At 41.4% G+C, this 14,974-nt stretch overlaps 1 protein-coding gene across 1 annotated transcript; it reads left to right on the top strand.

Moving 5' to 3' along the window:
• FAM199X (family with sequence similarity 199, X-linked) lies at positions 1-9,937 on the top strand. Its single transcript, XM_082207343.1, has 6 exons — positions 1-347; positions 4,114-4,333; positions 4,599-4,748; positions 5,262-5,423; positions 7,387-7,647; positions 9,015-9,937. Exons 1-6 carry the CDS (start codon positions 145-147, stop codon positions 9,183-9,185), a joined length of 1,167 nt encoding a protein of 388 aa, XP_082063469.1. The 5' UTR covers positions 1-144; the 3' UTR covers positions 9,186-9,937.
• The last annotated feature ends 5,037 nt before the right edge of the window (positions 9,938-14,974 follow it).

Below are 14,974 nucleotides of genomic sequence, written 5' to 3'. Positions count from 1 at the left end.
CTCTGACAGGAGGCTCCGTTTGGAAGCCGGCAGTGATCGCGGAGGAGAATCGCTTTCTTTCCCGTTATGGCGGCTCGGCTGAGCCTCCCCGTCGCGGGGCCCGCGGGCGCCTGAGGGACGCGTAAGCCCCGCCGCCTCCCCGCCATGGCCGGCGAGGAGCCGCAGAAGTTCCTGGCCCCCGACGAGCCCAGCGCCCTCCTCTTCTCCGCGCCGCCCCGCGCGCATGGCGCCGGCGGCGGCCTCGGCTTGTGCGATGAGGGGTCCGCCTGCCTGGACGTCAGCGACTTCGGCTGCCACCTCTCCTCCTGCCACCGCACGGACCCTCTGCGCCGCCTCCACGCCCACAGGCGAGAACGGGTTGGGGGGGCGAAGAGTGTGGGGGGGAGCGTGTCTCAGGTGGTCTTGTGGGCCCCCGATGGAGCGGCGGCCCCGTCCCCCGCCTACCTCGCAGGGGAGTCTGGGAAGAAAGGGAAGGGGAGAGCCGTGGGAGTTCGAAGGGACCCCAAAAGGGCCGTCGACATGGGTGTGAGGTGCTGCGGATCATGCTCGCCCCGAATAGTTTCTCTCTCTCTCTCTCCCCCCACCCCCAGCTTTAAAAGCCTCTTAACTGCGTGGGAAGCTGTGGGGGGAAAGTTAGACGTTTCCTTGTGGGAAGCCCGAATTCCTATTGTAACACCTTTCCTATCTGGAAGAATGAATCGAGGGGGTTATCTTTTCATATCTTCTTCTGCTTCAACATCTAAAGGGCCTCAATAATAATAATAATAATAATAATAATAATAATAATAATAATAATAATAATATTCTGTAGTATTTAATAATGCAACATTTTCAGTAGAAGCCCCTATTTCTGTTTTTATTGATTTCCCATTGGGAAGAATGCAGGTAGGAGAATTCTCTCCACGGGATATTTAAATCCTGCACCCCAAAAGTCTCAGAACAACACAAATTAATGGCGAGAGGCGGTGGGGGGGGATTGGTACCAGTCGCATCCGCACTGTGCATTGAAAAGCACATGGTGTTTGGGTACAAGGAGGCTAAGAAGTCTGCTGGGGGTGAGGGGACTGTATGGGTTTTTTAAAAAAAATTTCTTAATAAAACTAAGGAGAGACGGGACTAAACACTTAACATATTGGCTTCAATACATTGATGTGGTTGAGGCTGAGTAGAAGCTAGGTAGGTTTGCCACTTCTTTTTTTAATAACCTGCTTGGCACGCAGAAAATTAATAGGCAGAGCTGTTCCCATTGCTGATATATCTGTGCAAGGGAAGGTGTCACTTGTTCAGTTTTTTTATTTGCAGTACTGCTGTTCAGGGCAGAGGAGCAGGGCCAGAAGAGAAGGTGGCAACCCTTGCAGTGGGTAGAGATGGCAGCTTCTTTTCTAGCAGGGCTCCTGTGCCCTTAACGTATTTCCATGGAAGCCTTTCACACTGTTAATATTTGCACACTAAGCAAATTTCTGTGCCATTAATGTTTCCTGACAAGCAGAAATTCAAGAAGTTCATTTCTTTCTTTTTTTGTAGCAGAGAGAAGCCTGCCCTGTCTTGTATCTGCCTGTCATATACAGGTGAAACTCGAAAAATTAGAATATCATGGAAAAGTTCATTTATTTCAGTAATTCAACTTAAAAGGTGAAACTAATATATGAGATAGACTCATGACATGCAAGTGAGATATGTCAAGCTTTTATTTGTTATAATTGTGATGATCATGGCGTACAGCTGATGAAAACCCCAAAGTAACAATCTCAGAAAATTAGAATATTAAATGAAATCAGCAAAACAAGGATTGCAAATAGAGCAATATTGGAATTCTGAGAAGCAGAAGCGTGCATATACAGTGGTGCCCCGCAAGACGAAATTAATTCGTTCCGCAAGTTTTGTCGTCTAGCGAATTTTTCGTCTTGCGAATCACGAAATCCCATAGGAATGCATTGAAAATCAATTAATGCGTTCCTATGGTCAAAAAAAGTCCAAACAAAGCCAAATTTGGTACAACAACAGTTTATTAACTGCTCTTTAAAGTCACACATACTGTAAAGAGCAGTTCAAAAATTGAAGGGAAAATAAATTAACTTTATAAACAAAACATGTCTTTGTTTTTAGACAAAGGAAACAAAGTCGCGAGACGTTTTCGTCTTGCGAAAAAAGGCCATAGGGAGATTCGTCTTGCGAGGCAAATCGAAAACGGAAAAACCTTTCGTCTAGCGAGTTTTTTGTCTTGCGAGGCATTCGTCTTGCGAGGTACCACTGTATACCGAGTACTTGGTTTGGGCCCCTTTTGCATCCATTACTGCCTCAATGCGGCGTGGCATGGATGCTATCAGTCTGTATCACTGCTGAGGTGTTATGGAAGACCAGGATGCTTCAATGACAGCCTTCAACTCTTCTGCATTGCTTGGTCTCATGTCTCTCATCTTTCTCTTGGCAATGCCCCATAGATTCTCTATGGGGTTCAGGTCAGGCAAGTTTGCTGGCCAATCAAGCACAGTAATCCCATGGGCACTGAACCAGGTTTTGGTACTTTTGGCAGTGTGGGCAGGTGCCAAAGTCCTGCTGGAAAATAAAGTTGGCATCCCCATTAAGCTCATCTGCAGAAGAAAGCATGAAGTGCTCCAAAATCTCCTGGCAAAAGTACCAAAACCTGGTTCAGTGCCCATGGGATTACTGTGCTTGATTGGCCAGCAAACTTGCCTGACCTGAACCCCATAGAGAATCTATGGGGCATTGCCAAGAGGAAAATGAGAGACATGAGACCGAGCAATGCAGAAGAGCTGAAGGCTGCTATTGAAGCATCCTGGTCTTCCATAACACCTCAGCAGTGATACAGGCTGATAGCATCCATGCCACGCCGCATTGAGGCAGTAATGGATGCAAAAGGGGCCCAAACCAAGTACTGAGTACATATGCACGCTTCTGCTTCTCAGAAGTCCAATATTGCTCTATTTGCAATCCTTGTTTTGCTGATTTCATTTAATAGTCTAATTTTTTGAGATTGTTAATTTGGGGTTTTCATCAGCTGTATGCCATGATCATCACAATTATAACAAATAAAGGCTTGACATATCTTGCTTTGCATGTCATGAGTCTATCTCCTATATTAGTTTCACCTTTTAAGTTGAAATACTGAAATAAATGAACTTTTCCATGATATTCTAATTTTTTGAGTTCCACCTGTAGGTACAGAACCCCTGATAGAGAAAATAAACAATGGTAAACTTCAGAAGGGTTCATGGCGGTCATAGAAATCAGTGGGACATTATTCCTTCTTTTTTGCTTGTTGGATCCCTGAAGCAGTTTGAAACACATAAATTGCAAGATAAATACTTATAACAATAAAGCATTATGCAATACTCGGGAATTTGCTTGGAGGGGGGTTGTTCTTTTTTTTTGGTATCTTTATTTTAGGTCTGATTATGATTTATGTGGAAATTTTTCAATTTGGTCATGTAATTTTGATGTTTTATTGCTTATGACTACTTTTCTTTGTAGTTGAGCATCCCCCCCCCCATTTTGCAAGCCACCATGAGCATGGTTTGAATTATGGAAAGGCTGCATACATATAAAATGGTGTATGAATGTAAACAATTTCAATTTACACTTATTAACACATCTGGATGCAGCAGCATATTGAAACCTAAAGTTTTGTCTGTGAAGTTCATTTGAAAAAGAGGTGCATTTACTTCTTTTCTGAAGCCAACAAAGCTGCTAAGCTTGTGGACTTCTGATGGGATAATGAAGTTTATAGATGGGGTACCATTGCTTAAGAAATATTAACTAGGGGTCTAACTTAGGGCTTATTTTGTCATCCTTCGAGGCCATTGTCTGGCTCACTGTGAGCTGAACATGAACAATCCCTAATCTGCCATGTACCCTTTGTTGCCCCATAACTGGTGCATATTTTGAATGGCTGCTTTGAAGCTCAATGCAAGACATGGGGGGACACAACTTGCTTACTGCATGTTATTGTGCACTCAAGATCTTAAGCAGATACCTGTCAACAGCTGTTCATCCTGGTGCTTATGTTAGTTGGCTTTTAATTCCAAGTAAGCTAGCAACATTGAACGTTACTGAAATACTAAGGTCAAACGTGACTGCCATTCTGTTTTACAGGTGGCACTTGACTTCATGTGGCACGAGTGTAGCCAGCTCTGAATGCAGTGAAGAACTGTTTTCGTCTGTCTCTGTCGGTGACCAGGATGACTGCTTCTCACTTTTGGATGATCAGGACCTGACATCTTTTGATTTGTTCCCGGAGGGTAGTGTCTGCAGCGATGTCTCTTCTTCCATTAGTACATATTGGGACTGGTCAGACAGTGAATTTGAATGGCAGGTAAAAATGCTTTTATAGGCTGTCCCATGCATTAATAAACTGCCGTGGTCTGTATAACAACATTGAAAGCACTGTGTTTCCAGCTAGACAGTAGCCATAAGTCAATCCTACTTTTCCTAACACAGTTGGCTCCCATGTAGGTGTGTTTAGGATTGAAGCCTTAATTTTCCGTATTTAATTCTAGTGTTTTAGTTTCTTGCTGAATGTTGGACTGCATTGCTTCATTCTGAAATTGATCGGATATATGTATTTTTTTGTCTATAAGTTGCCTGGCAGTGACATTGCAAGTGGAAGTGATGTGCTTTCTGACATCATACCCAGTATATCAAGCTCTCCCTGCATGCTCCCAAAAAAGAAAAACAAGCACAGGAATCTTGATGAGCTTCCATGGAGCGCAATGACTAACGATGAACAGGTAAAACCTTTTTGCATTTGGAGACTGCATGCTTGTAAACAATTTTTTAAGGGCTAAATTATTCATAGCAGATAAAACTCTGGTTTGTAACAGTAAGTGCTAATTCTCTTAATTATATAGAGGAGGTTAATTTCTCAAGTTTTATTTTTCTGTGGTGTTATTCAAGGTATCTTGAATTGTGAAAGAGCTGACATTTATACCCTGCCTCCATCTAATAAAAATGTTTTAAAAGCCCCCCAAAGGCCATCCATAATAGACTAAATAGAGGATAAAGCATAACTAGCAGATAGCAACTGGTAGGAAAGAATTGGGGAGGATAGACAGTAAGGCTTGGCTTGTTGTCTAAAGAGAGCAGAGATGATGCTACCCAAATTTCTCTGAGGAGGGCAATCCAAAGGGAGGAGGCTTCAGCCAAGAAATCCCTGTCCTTCTCTCACAGCACATCTCCCCTTGAATGTGGGATTCTCAGTGAACATTATTGGTAACTAACTACCTGTTCCATTGTTTTCTTAGGTGGAATATATTGAATATCTGAGTCGTAAAGTCAGCATGGAGATGGGGCTTCGAGAGCAGCTTGACATCATTAAAATTATTGATCCCACAGCTCAGATTTCTCCTACAGACAATGAGTTTATTATCGAACTAAATTGCCTCACTGATGAAAAGCTGAAACAGGTACGTGAAACCGAGCTTGAGATTCTTTTTAAACCAACTGTTTGTCTTATTCTGGTATGCATAATCTTGCTGCATACTTCTATAAACAGTAACAATTAGTTGTTAATTTAAGGGCAACTGAAAGACTTAATGCATTTTATTTTGGAATGAGCTGTCATAAGGTAGAACCCTCTTTGTTGGGCCCCTCAAGAGTAAGAATACATACTTCTACAATTGTGTCAGGGTTGTTCCATCCCTTTCGTTCTCCATCAGATTTTTTTTGTTACTCATATGTGTTTCATATGTGTTAACTTGAAAACATTTCCACCATACCTTACTTAATAAAGAGATACTTATGGAAGGTAGTGGCCTGTGGATATCCTCGTCTATCAGCACACTCTCTGCAGATGGGGATCCTTGAATATCCTGGTCCCAGGCTACTTAGGGCATTAAAGTATATTGAAAAGGAGGGAAAGTCATTGGTGTTGGTGGGTGAGCATCTACTCTTGGGTTTCCCTTTCTTTCTGCAGCAGAGTTCCTTTTACAGAAAACCTTTCCTGCATCTTTTACTTCTTTACAGCAGCAGCATTGCAGCTCCTAGTGAAATTCCCATTACAGGAATAAACACCGTTTGGTTCTGTTTCTCAGAGCCTTTATTGTTTACAAAACTTTACACTGGTCATTTAATAGAGAAAACAAATAAAGCAACATAATCTTTTTCTCTTTTAGCCAGAGACCTAATGCTGACTCCTTCACATACTCATTTACACTGACCCGGACTTAGGTGAACACCTGTTGCTGGGGAAATTTTCTGTTGCCTAGCAACCTGTTCAAGACCATTTTCAAAAGTTTCTTCTAGAATATTCCAGCAATTGGACCTGGTAAAGCACCTGTGTGTCTAGTAGGGTTCCCCCAGTAGTTGCTTTTAAAACCAACTGAAGTTTCTGAACAGTCTTCATATAGCATCATGTGGACCATACAGCACTAATTCAGGCCCCCATCTGCAGTATCATACCACTTTAAACAGTCATTACTTCTTCCCAAAGAATCCTGGGAACTCTGGGGTGTTGTTTTTTAATGGTGCCGAGAATTATTTGGGGATTCCTGTTCCCCTCATAGAGCTGCAATTCCCAGACTTTCTTGGGGAGAGAGATTGATTGCTTAACCACCTAGGAATTTTAGTTCTGTGAGGGGAACAGTAGTTTTCCTAATAATACTCAGCATCGTTAACTAACCACAGTGCTCAGGATTTTTTGGCCAGAAGCCATGATTAAATTGGTATAATAGTGCTTTGGATCGAAACAAAATAAAATAAAAAATCCTTTCAGTAGCACCATAAAGGTAAAGGTACCCCTGCCCATACGGGCCAGTCTTGACAGACTCTAAGGTTGTGCGCTCATCTCACTTAAGAGGCCGGGGGCCAGCGCTGTCCGGAGACACTTCCGGGTCATGTGGCCAGCGTGATGAAGTTGCTCTGGCGAACCGGCACCAGAGCAGCACACAGAAACGCCGTTTACCTTCCCGCTATAAAGCAGTACCTATTTATCTACTTGCACTTAAGGGTGCTTTCGAACTGCTAGGTGGGCAGGAGCTGGGACCGAACGACAGGAGCTCACCCTGCCGCGGGGATTCAAACCGCCGACCATGCGATCGGCAAGTCCTAGGCGCTGAGGTTTTACCCACAGCGCCACCCGCGTCCCATCAGTAGCACCATAGAGACCAACTAAGTTTGTTATTGGTATGAGCTTTCGTGTGCATGCACACTGCAGCCCATACCAATAATAAACTTAGTTGGTCTCTAAGGTGCTACTGGAAGGAATTTTTTTATTTTGTTTCGACTATGGCAGACCAACACAGCTACCTACCTGTAACTTTGTGCTTTGGATGTTTCTGTGTAGATGTGTCCCTAGTCTTTTGAAGGTCAGGTGTATCCAAGCGCTTGCCACTTCGACTCTTGCCTTGACTTCTTTCTTTGTACGTTTAGGTCAGAAATTATATCAAGGAGCATGGCCCCCGGCAGCGGTCTGCAAGGGAGAACTGGAAGCGAAGCAGCTACAGTTGTGGCAGTGCCAGTGGAGTGAGCGGTGCCAGCGCCAGCAGCAGCAGCGCCAGCATGGTCAGCTCAGCGAGCAGCAGCGGTTCCAGCATTGGCAACTCTGGTTCAAACTCCAGCGCCAACATGAGCCGGGCTCACAGCGACAGCAACTTATCTGCAAGTGCTGCAGAGCGAATCAGGGATTCAAAAGTAAAGCTTCAGATTCAGATGGACTTTAAAAAAAACCTTATTAGTATACTTTGAATCATTACAGTTAAAATGTAAATGCATTTACATGTTGCAAAAGCTCGATGAATGTTATTTTTTGAGGATTCCGGAGAAAAGGGTAGCCCACCTTTCCTGTAGGTAACTTGCAGCTTAATGAGCTCTAACGCTCTTTTATTTTCCCATCAGATTTGAAAGTATGGAATAAGAGCTAAAACAGCTTAAACAAACAAGTTCAGTATTTGTTAGCACTGTGGACAATTGAACTTTGAAAGATTAGCACTTTCAGTATAGCACCATCAATTTCAATTACTCTTATTTCTTCATGAAAGCCATAGGATACTTCTGACCCCAAAGGGAAACTAGCTGTTAACTTTGGATTGTGGTCAAATAAAATGTCATTAAGATTTCTCTTTTTTGTTTTCTTTTTTAATTTTTATATCTATACAATCAAAGGTGAAGGAAAGCAGCCATTACCAAGTCGAGTCACGTTTTGAACCAAAGAAAGCAATGAATATGGTCTTATGTTGTTAAATTTATAGCTCCAAAAAAGAAATTGTTGGTTTTTTGGATTTATATACTACCCTTCTTCCTCAAGATGCCCAGGGCAGGAAACAGATATGCAAGTTAAAAAAAGAAAACAAAGCAAAAACATTCTAAAACAGTTTAAAACATTAGGAAACCAGTTACAGTTACATTATTCCATCCCATCATTACCGGATTGCCAGAAACAAATATTCTTCAGCCACCAAATGTCTGGGCAAACAGGAATGTTTTCAAATTCCTCCTGAAAATTAATAACGGTAGAGACAAATGTGCCTCACTAGGGAGGCGTTCCAAAGCCAGGGAGCCACCACTGAAAAGGTCCTGTCACCCATCTTGCTATAAATCTGCTTTCATGCAGATTTCTGTAAAGAGTCCTTTCTCATTGAACTTTGTGTAGGGAGGATAGAGTTGGCATATCTTTGTGGGTGGACCCTTCCAGATTATCACCAGATTATTGCCATATGTAACTGGATATTACGAGGCATGTAGAAGAGGGTTCCTTTCTTCCTCTTCCATCCCAGTATCTTCGTTAAAAGATGCTTACCTGAAAATACTGAATTAGTTTTTGGCTGTATACACAACATCTGTTTAAAGCACATCTCCCCACCCTAGTTGGAACTGTGGTTTAGAGCTGTGATGCTCAGTATCCTTAACAAACTACAGTTCCCATAATTCTTGGGGGAGGGGTGCTTTAAAAGTATTGTGTGTACAAAGTCCTAGTTAAATATGTGTCTTGTTTTACAGTGGTGTGTACAGTTTTGTGTAGAGACTGGGATTGACTTTGGCCATTTCCTTTATTTTGACAGAAACGTTCTAAACAGCGCAAGCTTCAGCAAAAGGCTCTGCGCAAGAGACAACTGAAAGAGAAACGGCAGGCTCGAAAGGAGAGACTGAGTGGTTTGTTCCTTAATGAAGAGGTTCTTTCTTTAAAAGTCACTGAGGACGACCATGAAAGAGATGTGGATGTCTTGATGTGACAGGAGCGATTTTTTATTTTATTTTAAATCAGTGTTCTTTCTAAGCCTTAAGCCTATTATATTGTTTACATATACTTTTACCAAAATTTTGATTGGAGCTGGGGCTAGTTAGCCTGTGTCCCTCATCTATAGTTTAAAAGCAAAAATAGGCATGTGGTAAGAGATTAAGAGGATACTTAAAAAAAAGAAAAAGAAACTAAGGCTAATTTATTTTGCTTGCAAATATCTGTGAGTACTTTACTGAAAAGTTTGCATTTCGTTTGTAATTCCGCCTTAACCAGATAGATATAATAGTTGTTCTTTGGATAAGAGTATTTCCCCCTCTACCTGCTTTTTGGCCTGAATGGCTTAATGTTATTTTCTTTAAAAAACAAAACAAAAAACTGCAACTCCATTAATAGTTACTGGGTGACATGTTCTCCCAGTGGACGTGGCAGGATTGCTCTTCCTTCTCTTCCTCCCGTGCCCTCCCCATCTGCTCTGAAGGATCCCTCAGTTTTTGCAGAGCAGATTTTGGGAATGTTGGGGAGGGCTACAAGGGTAAGTCCTGTTTGCACAAGCAAGACACTACAGTTTGACGTCGCACATTTTTGTTCCTACTGCAATCATATCAAGGCTTTAAGGCTACACAAAATCATTTTTAGATTTATTGAAATAATTATTATTTAATTTTTATTTTGCCCTATGCCCATAGAACTCAGGGCGGTTCGCAACATAAAATTACAATAAAAAAGGAATACATAATAAAAACAGAAACAAAGAAACCCCAATAATCCTCCCATGGCTTCATTTACTGCAGGGACTGGGGAACCTTTTAAGCCAAATGCACCCCATGACTAACGTATATGTGGCCCACAAGGGACTATTGAACCTGCGTTTCTGCTTGCCAGGGAATTCAAAACCAGGTAGGCAGAAAGTGCTTGCAAGTGCCTGTCAGGCCATGAAATATGGCTACATATAGCCGAGTGGGTCATTCATGGTGTGAAGGCCTGATGTGGTGTTACAAAGCAATAGGACAATCTGGTGAAGGAAACTTCTAGAAACAAATTCACATTTCCTCCCTCTAGATGCATGTGTGTATATGTTCCAAATCACTGTAGTGTCATGTGCCTTAAAATTTATTTGAGACCTTTTCTTTAAAGTGAAGGTTTTGAGGAGAACATTGCAAAATTGAAATTAAGCAGATAACATTTTCCTGGTGTTTCAAAAAGATGATAATGTTTATTTCTCAAAGCCCTGTTCAGCTTTTTGGGGGGAAAAGGCAGCGGTTGAGAGATTTCCATCCTGACCTTATGTTTTTGCATAAAACCACATATTTCTTTATTCAGTTTCATGGTTAAAGTGATCTCATTTGGTTAATATTTATGAGTGGTTTCATGACATTATTTGCTATAACAGAGTTAACCAGGTGTGTTTAAAAGACCCATTGCACATCTTCATTACTGCTGCCTCTACATTGTTTAGCTTTCATAGTGTGAATCTGTGGGAGATGCACTAAATTTAGCGTTATGTGCATCCTCCGATACCAACTAGGAAGCACCTTCTTCCATTTCAGACTAACCTCTGTTTATTTCACTTGAAGTGTTACAAACTGGTTAGTGTAAGCTACTATTTGTCTAAAGAAGCTAACTCAAAGGTTGGTTTCTCATCTTGGCTCTTTTGCATAAACCATGATTAAAAGCAACCGTAGTTCCCAACTCAGGTGAAAGTGGCAAACTCTGGTTAGCTTAAAACTGAAGTGGGTGTTGCTGATTTCTGTATGGCCACACAGGATAAAGAGATAGAAATGGGGAGCAGGTTCATGCATGTAATGCTAAGCTGTAGTTTAATGTTTCTGAATCACATCTAACTTTTAGGAACTGATGATACTGTGGGTGAATTTCAAGTAGTTACAAGTGTTGGACATTCACTAGATAAAGGGATTTCTGCTTTAAAAGTGGTTCTTAATGATGTGATACTCCTGGCTCTAATTCTAAAAAGTTTCTACTAAAATCTTGTTTCATTAGGCAATCACACATAACACACACACATACCCCTCCCCCAAAGCAGGAAACATTTGAAGTAGCTCATAGCTCACAGGTAAAATACTTTGGAGTAAATAGGATAAGACCACAGCCAAAACTCATCATTATGACAATTTTTTTGAGTGTTTGATCTATTTTGCCTCCGTCCTAGATCTTGATTTTTGTAGCTGAATGGTTGCATAACACTTTATAGTTTCCCTTTAAACCCCCACCCCCATTAATCTCCATTTTATTGAGCACATAATGTACTGTGTTTAAGGTGTTTCTCTGTCTAAACTGAACACATTGGTCACTCAGTGAACATTCATTTTGAATTAAACTAGCATTGTAAGTGAAAATGAAACTATAGCTGAGCCCCCCCCCTTTCATACACACTTGTTATAGAATGGAAGCAAGTTGGGGGGTCTGCTTGGTAGACTTTTGTCTGGGTCCTATTTATCTTGAATGCTTCACAAGATGCATAAATAATTTAACTAGTGCAAGTGAGCAAATACACAATTCACCTTCTTTGGAATTGCTGATCTCACAAAGCTTAGAAGGAGCACTGAAAACTTGATTGGAAAAAAGTTGTTCTCTTAGCCTAATAAGATCTGTTTTACATCTTGTTCTTGCATCTGCATTGGTTTCATTTTCCGATAGAAATGTTTTGACTGAAATAAAGCAGTGACATTTGTGTAAGGCAGGATATAGGATGCTATACCCTGGTTCTGTTCAAAATGCTCGCTGAAGTTGGCGATCTCAACATTTAAGATGATCTTGTGGTTCACAATAAGTTTTTCCCCCCCCTGTATGTTGGTCAAAGAAAACCATAGATAATTTCTCACACAAATATTACATCAGATTGTATATATGACTTAAAAACCCCTTAAGGCTGGTGTACAGCACTTGTAGAAAATCTTATAGGACATTAGCCAAATTTCTTACTAATGCTGAAATAAAAGGACCTGTTAGTGCTCATATTTTCCCCACCCGCTTGGCATACCTGCCTTCTAAATATTAGCATGCTGTTGACTTTCTTCCTTTTTGCAAACAGGTTTTCCCAGTAGGTCAGATTCTCATCACTTATCTTGAAACCTTAACTTGTGGGTGACTAGCCTGTGGCCCTCCATATGCTGTTGGGCTGCAACTCCGCTGATCCCTCAGGCTGATGGGAGGTGAAGTCCAGCCACATCTGGTGGATGCACAGTTTAGCCACTTCAACATGTTCCATCTTGGATCAGTAGTATTATACTCCCTGTGTCTTGCAGATTATTTTGGATTATTATTTGTCATGTTGGCCAAAATCAGTGCAGCAGGGGGGCAGCTAACATTATAACCTGAGCTGTTATCAGATCATGTGCATCATACTGGATCAGAATGCATTGGGTGTGTGTGTGATGGTTTGTGACCGGGGGGTGGGGGGAGATTAGAAATATGTTCAGAAACATGGTTGAGAGTTGCTTTGTAAGGGCCAATGGCATTGGCATTCTGAGGATGTGTGCTTCATAACCAAAGCAAAGAAGATGTTTACCTTTGGCAATATACTTCAGATGGTCTTAAATACAAATAGATATATTAAATCTGGACTATTTTCCAGGTTCTCTGCAAAAGTGTATTGTATGCTGAAATGCACATGTACATACAACTGTTTGCTGTACATTCTGTATCTGCTCACTATGATGTTTGTGGAAAACTGTTCTTTCTTTATTTTTTGATGTTGTGAAGGTTTTTCCCAATAGGATATTGTTTTACTTTTCTCCCCCTTAAGCCCTTAATTGTACTTTAAATTAGTGGATATGATAGTTTGGAATAATATTAAAAAGAAACATAATAATGCAACTACATGTGTTCAGTGCCATACTTGGATTGCTCCTACAGATAAATGGATTATACAGTCATTGCATATGGTGCTTTGCAGAGTGAGTCAGGCAACACAGATAGATCCCTGTTCTCAAGAAGCTTACAACCTGATTCCTATCAAGTCAGACCACTGACTTACCAAATTCAGTATCATCATAGACTGGTAGCAGTTTTACAGTGTTTCTGCAGCACTCTTTCTATTATCTTTAATTGCAACACCTTTTCCCAGGGACAGGGACTGGTGGAAATGACAGAATTGGTGTGTCAGCATGGGCCCCTCCTCAGCCTTGACATCTACCCAACAGCACCAACTACTTAATACTGCCAGAAGGAATTTTTAAAAATGTACTGTTTTCATCTTAATTAGCTTGCAAGCACCTTTGGTTTCCACTAGAGGGCATGCTGCAACCACACAAATAGTAAGCCCTTGATTTAAAAAGCAAAAGTTATTGCTTATGTATCAAGTAGGTGCAGAATGCAAAACCACTCAGAGCAGAATTTTAGACACATATAAAGGTGCCTGCCTGCTTGCTTTCTCCATGAGAATGTCGAAGGTAAAGTAAATCAGTTTATATTAACAGATGATAAAATGTATATGTGATGGCTTTTGCACGGGTGCACCCCCCCCACCCCCCTGGACATACTTGTGTGGACCATCCTTTAGATATCAAATGGTATGTGTATTAGCATAAGGATCCTTAGAAGATGATACTGGGCAGCTTCTGTGTAAGTAAAGGTTAAACGGTGTTTTAAAATATGTTCTAGCAAAATGAGATCATGCTCATCTAATTAACATGCCAAATGTGAAGTCTGAAAGACAACTAGATCTGGAGACCATTTAGGTCAGCACTCTGCCAGATATTGTCCAGTAGCTCCTGTCATAAGACCAGTTCCTAAACTCACCGCACCTGCTGGACCACTTACAAATTGGTTACTGATTTTATTATTATCATTATCGTTGCCTTTTGTAGCAATTGTAATGCACTGTGCTCAATGGCTCATGGTTTTAAATTGTATTTTTATTGAGTATTACTTTTTTATTGTATTGCAATTTGAACGCCACAGAAAAAAAATTGTAATACGGAGCAATACGTCTTATACAATGTATAAGATAAAAAGAGGCAATACAAATATAATTAAGAATCAATATGGATGTTTAATGTGGACATGTTGTGGATCACCTGAATGAAGCTTTTGGGCCACAGATCACAGTTTAGGAACCCCTTTCTAAAGATAGAGCACCATCTTAGTTTCCTGATACTTTCCAAAATACAGGTACGATAGCCTAAAAGAGGCACAGTGAAACATTAGAGAAGGGGGCAAGGGAAGACTATGTCATCATTTCAATTACACATGTTTAGGCTGAGTTGCAATAAGAGCCAAGGATTAGGTACTAGGTTAGCATCTCCCAAATTATTGACCCCCTTGGGGTTGATGGGACACTGCAGGAGTTGAATAAGGACATGAGGCAGTTACTCTGTCACTGAGATGCAGCCGTTCAAAGGAAACCTATTTTAAACGACGAGGGAGAATGATCAGTGGATATAGGAAGCTGTCACAAACCAGGTCTCCACCTGTCTCAGTACTGTCTACTCTGGGGCTGTTTTTAAGCACATAGCTTCCTGCAGAGAATCCTGGAAACCGTAGTTTGCACTGAACACAGCTATAATTCCCAGCATCCACAACAAACTACAGTTCCCAGAATTCTTTGGGGGTGAGCCATGTGCTTTAACTGTGCATGCAGCCTGGGAGAGCCTGGGAGTAGCTTTCCAGGGTTTCGGGCAGAGCTCTTTCCTGCCACTTGCCTCATCCTAAGTGGAGATGCCAGGGACTGAATCCGATGCCTATTTTCCATTCAAAGCATGTGCACGAATACGGGCTCTCTCAGTTGGACAAACCCATGTTTAGGTGTGTATGCCCACCCAC

Source organism: Podarcis vaucheri (assembly GCF_965113315.1).
Source record: "Podarcis vaucheri genome assembly, chromosome: Z".
Classification (NCBI taxonomy): Eukaryota; Metazoa; Chordata; class Lepidosauria; order Squamata; family Lacertidae; genus Podarcis; species Podarcis vaucheri.
This window is presented reverse-complemented; position numbering and strand designations above follow the sequence as displayed.

Bases quoted from the DNA above. Each gene is read 5' to 3' on its own strand.
- FAM199X (XM_082207343.1), top strand. From the start codon at position 145: ATGGCCGGCGAGGAGCCGCAGAAGTTCCTGGCCCCCGACGAGCCCAGC. The intron at 348-4,113 runs GCGAGAACGGGT...TCTGTTTTACAG, and splicing joins CGCCGCCTCCACGCCCACAG to GTGGCACTTGACTTCATGTG. The intron at 4,334-4,598 runs GTAAAAATGCTT...TTTGTCTATAAG, and splicing joins ACAGTGAATTTGAATGGCAG to TTGCCTGGCAGTGACATTGC.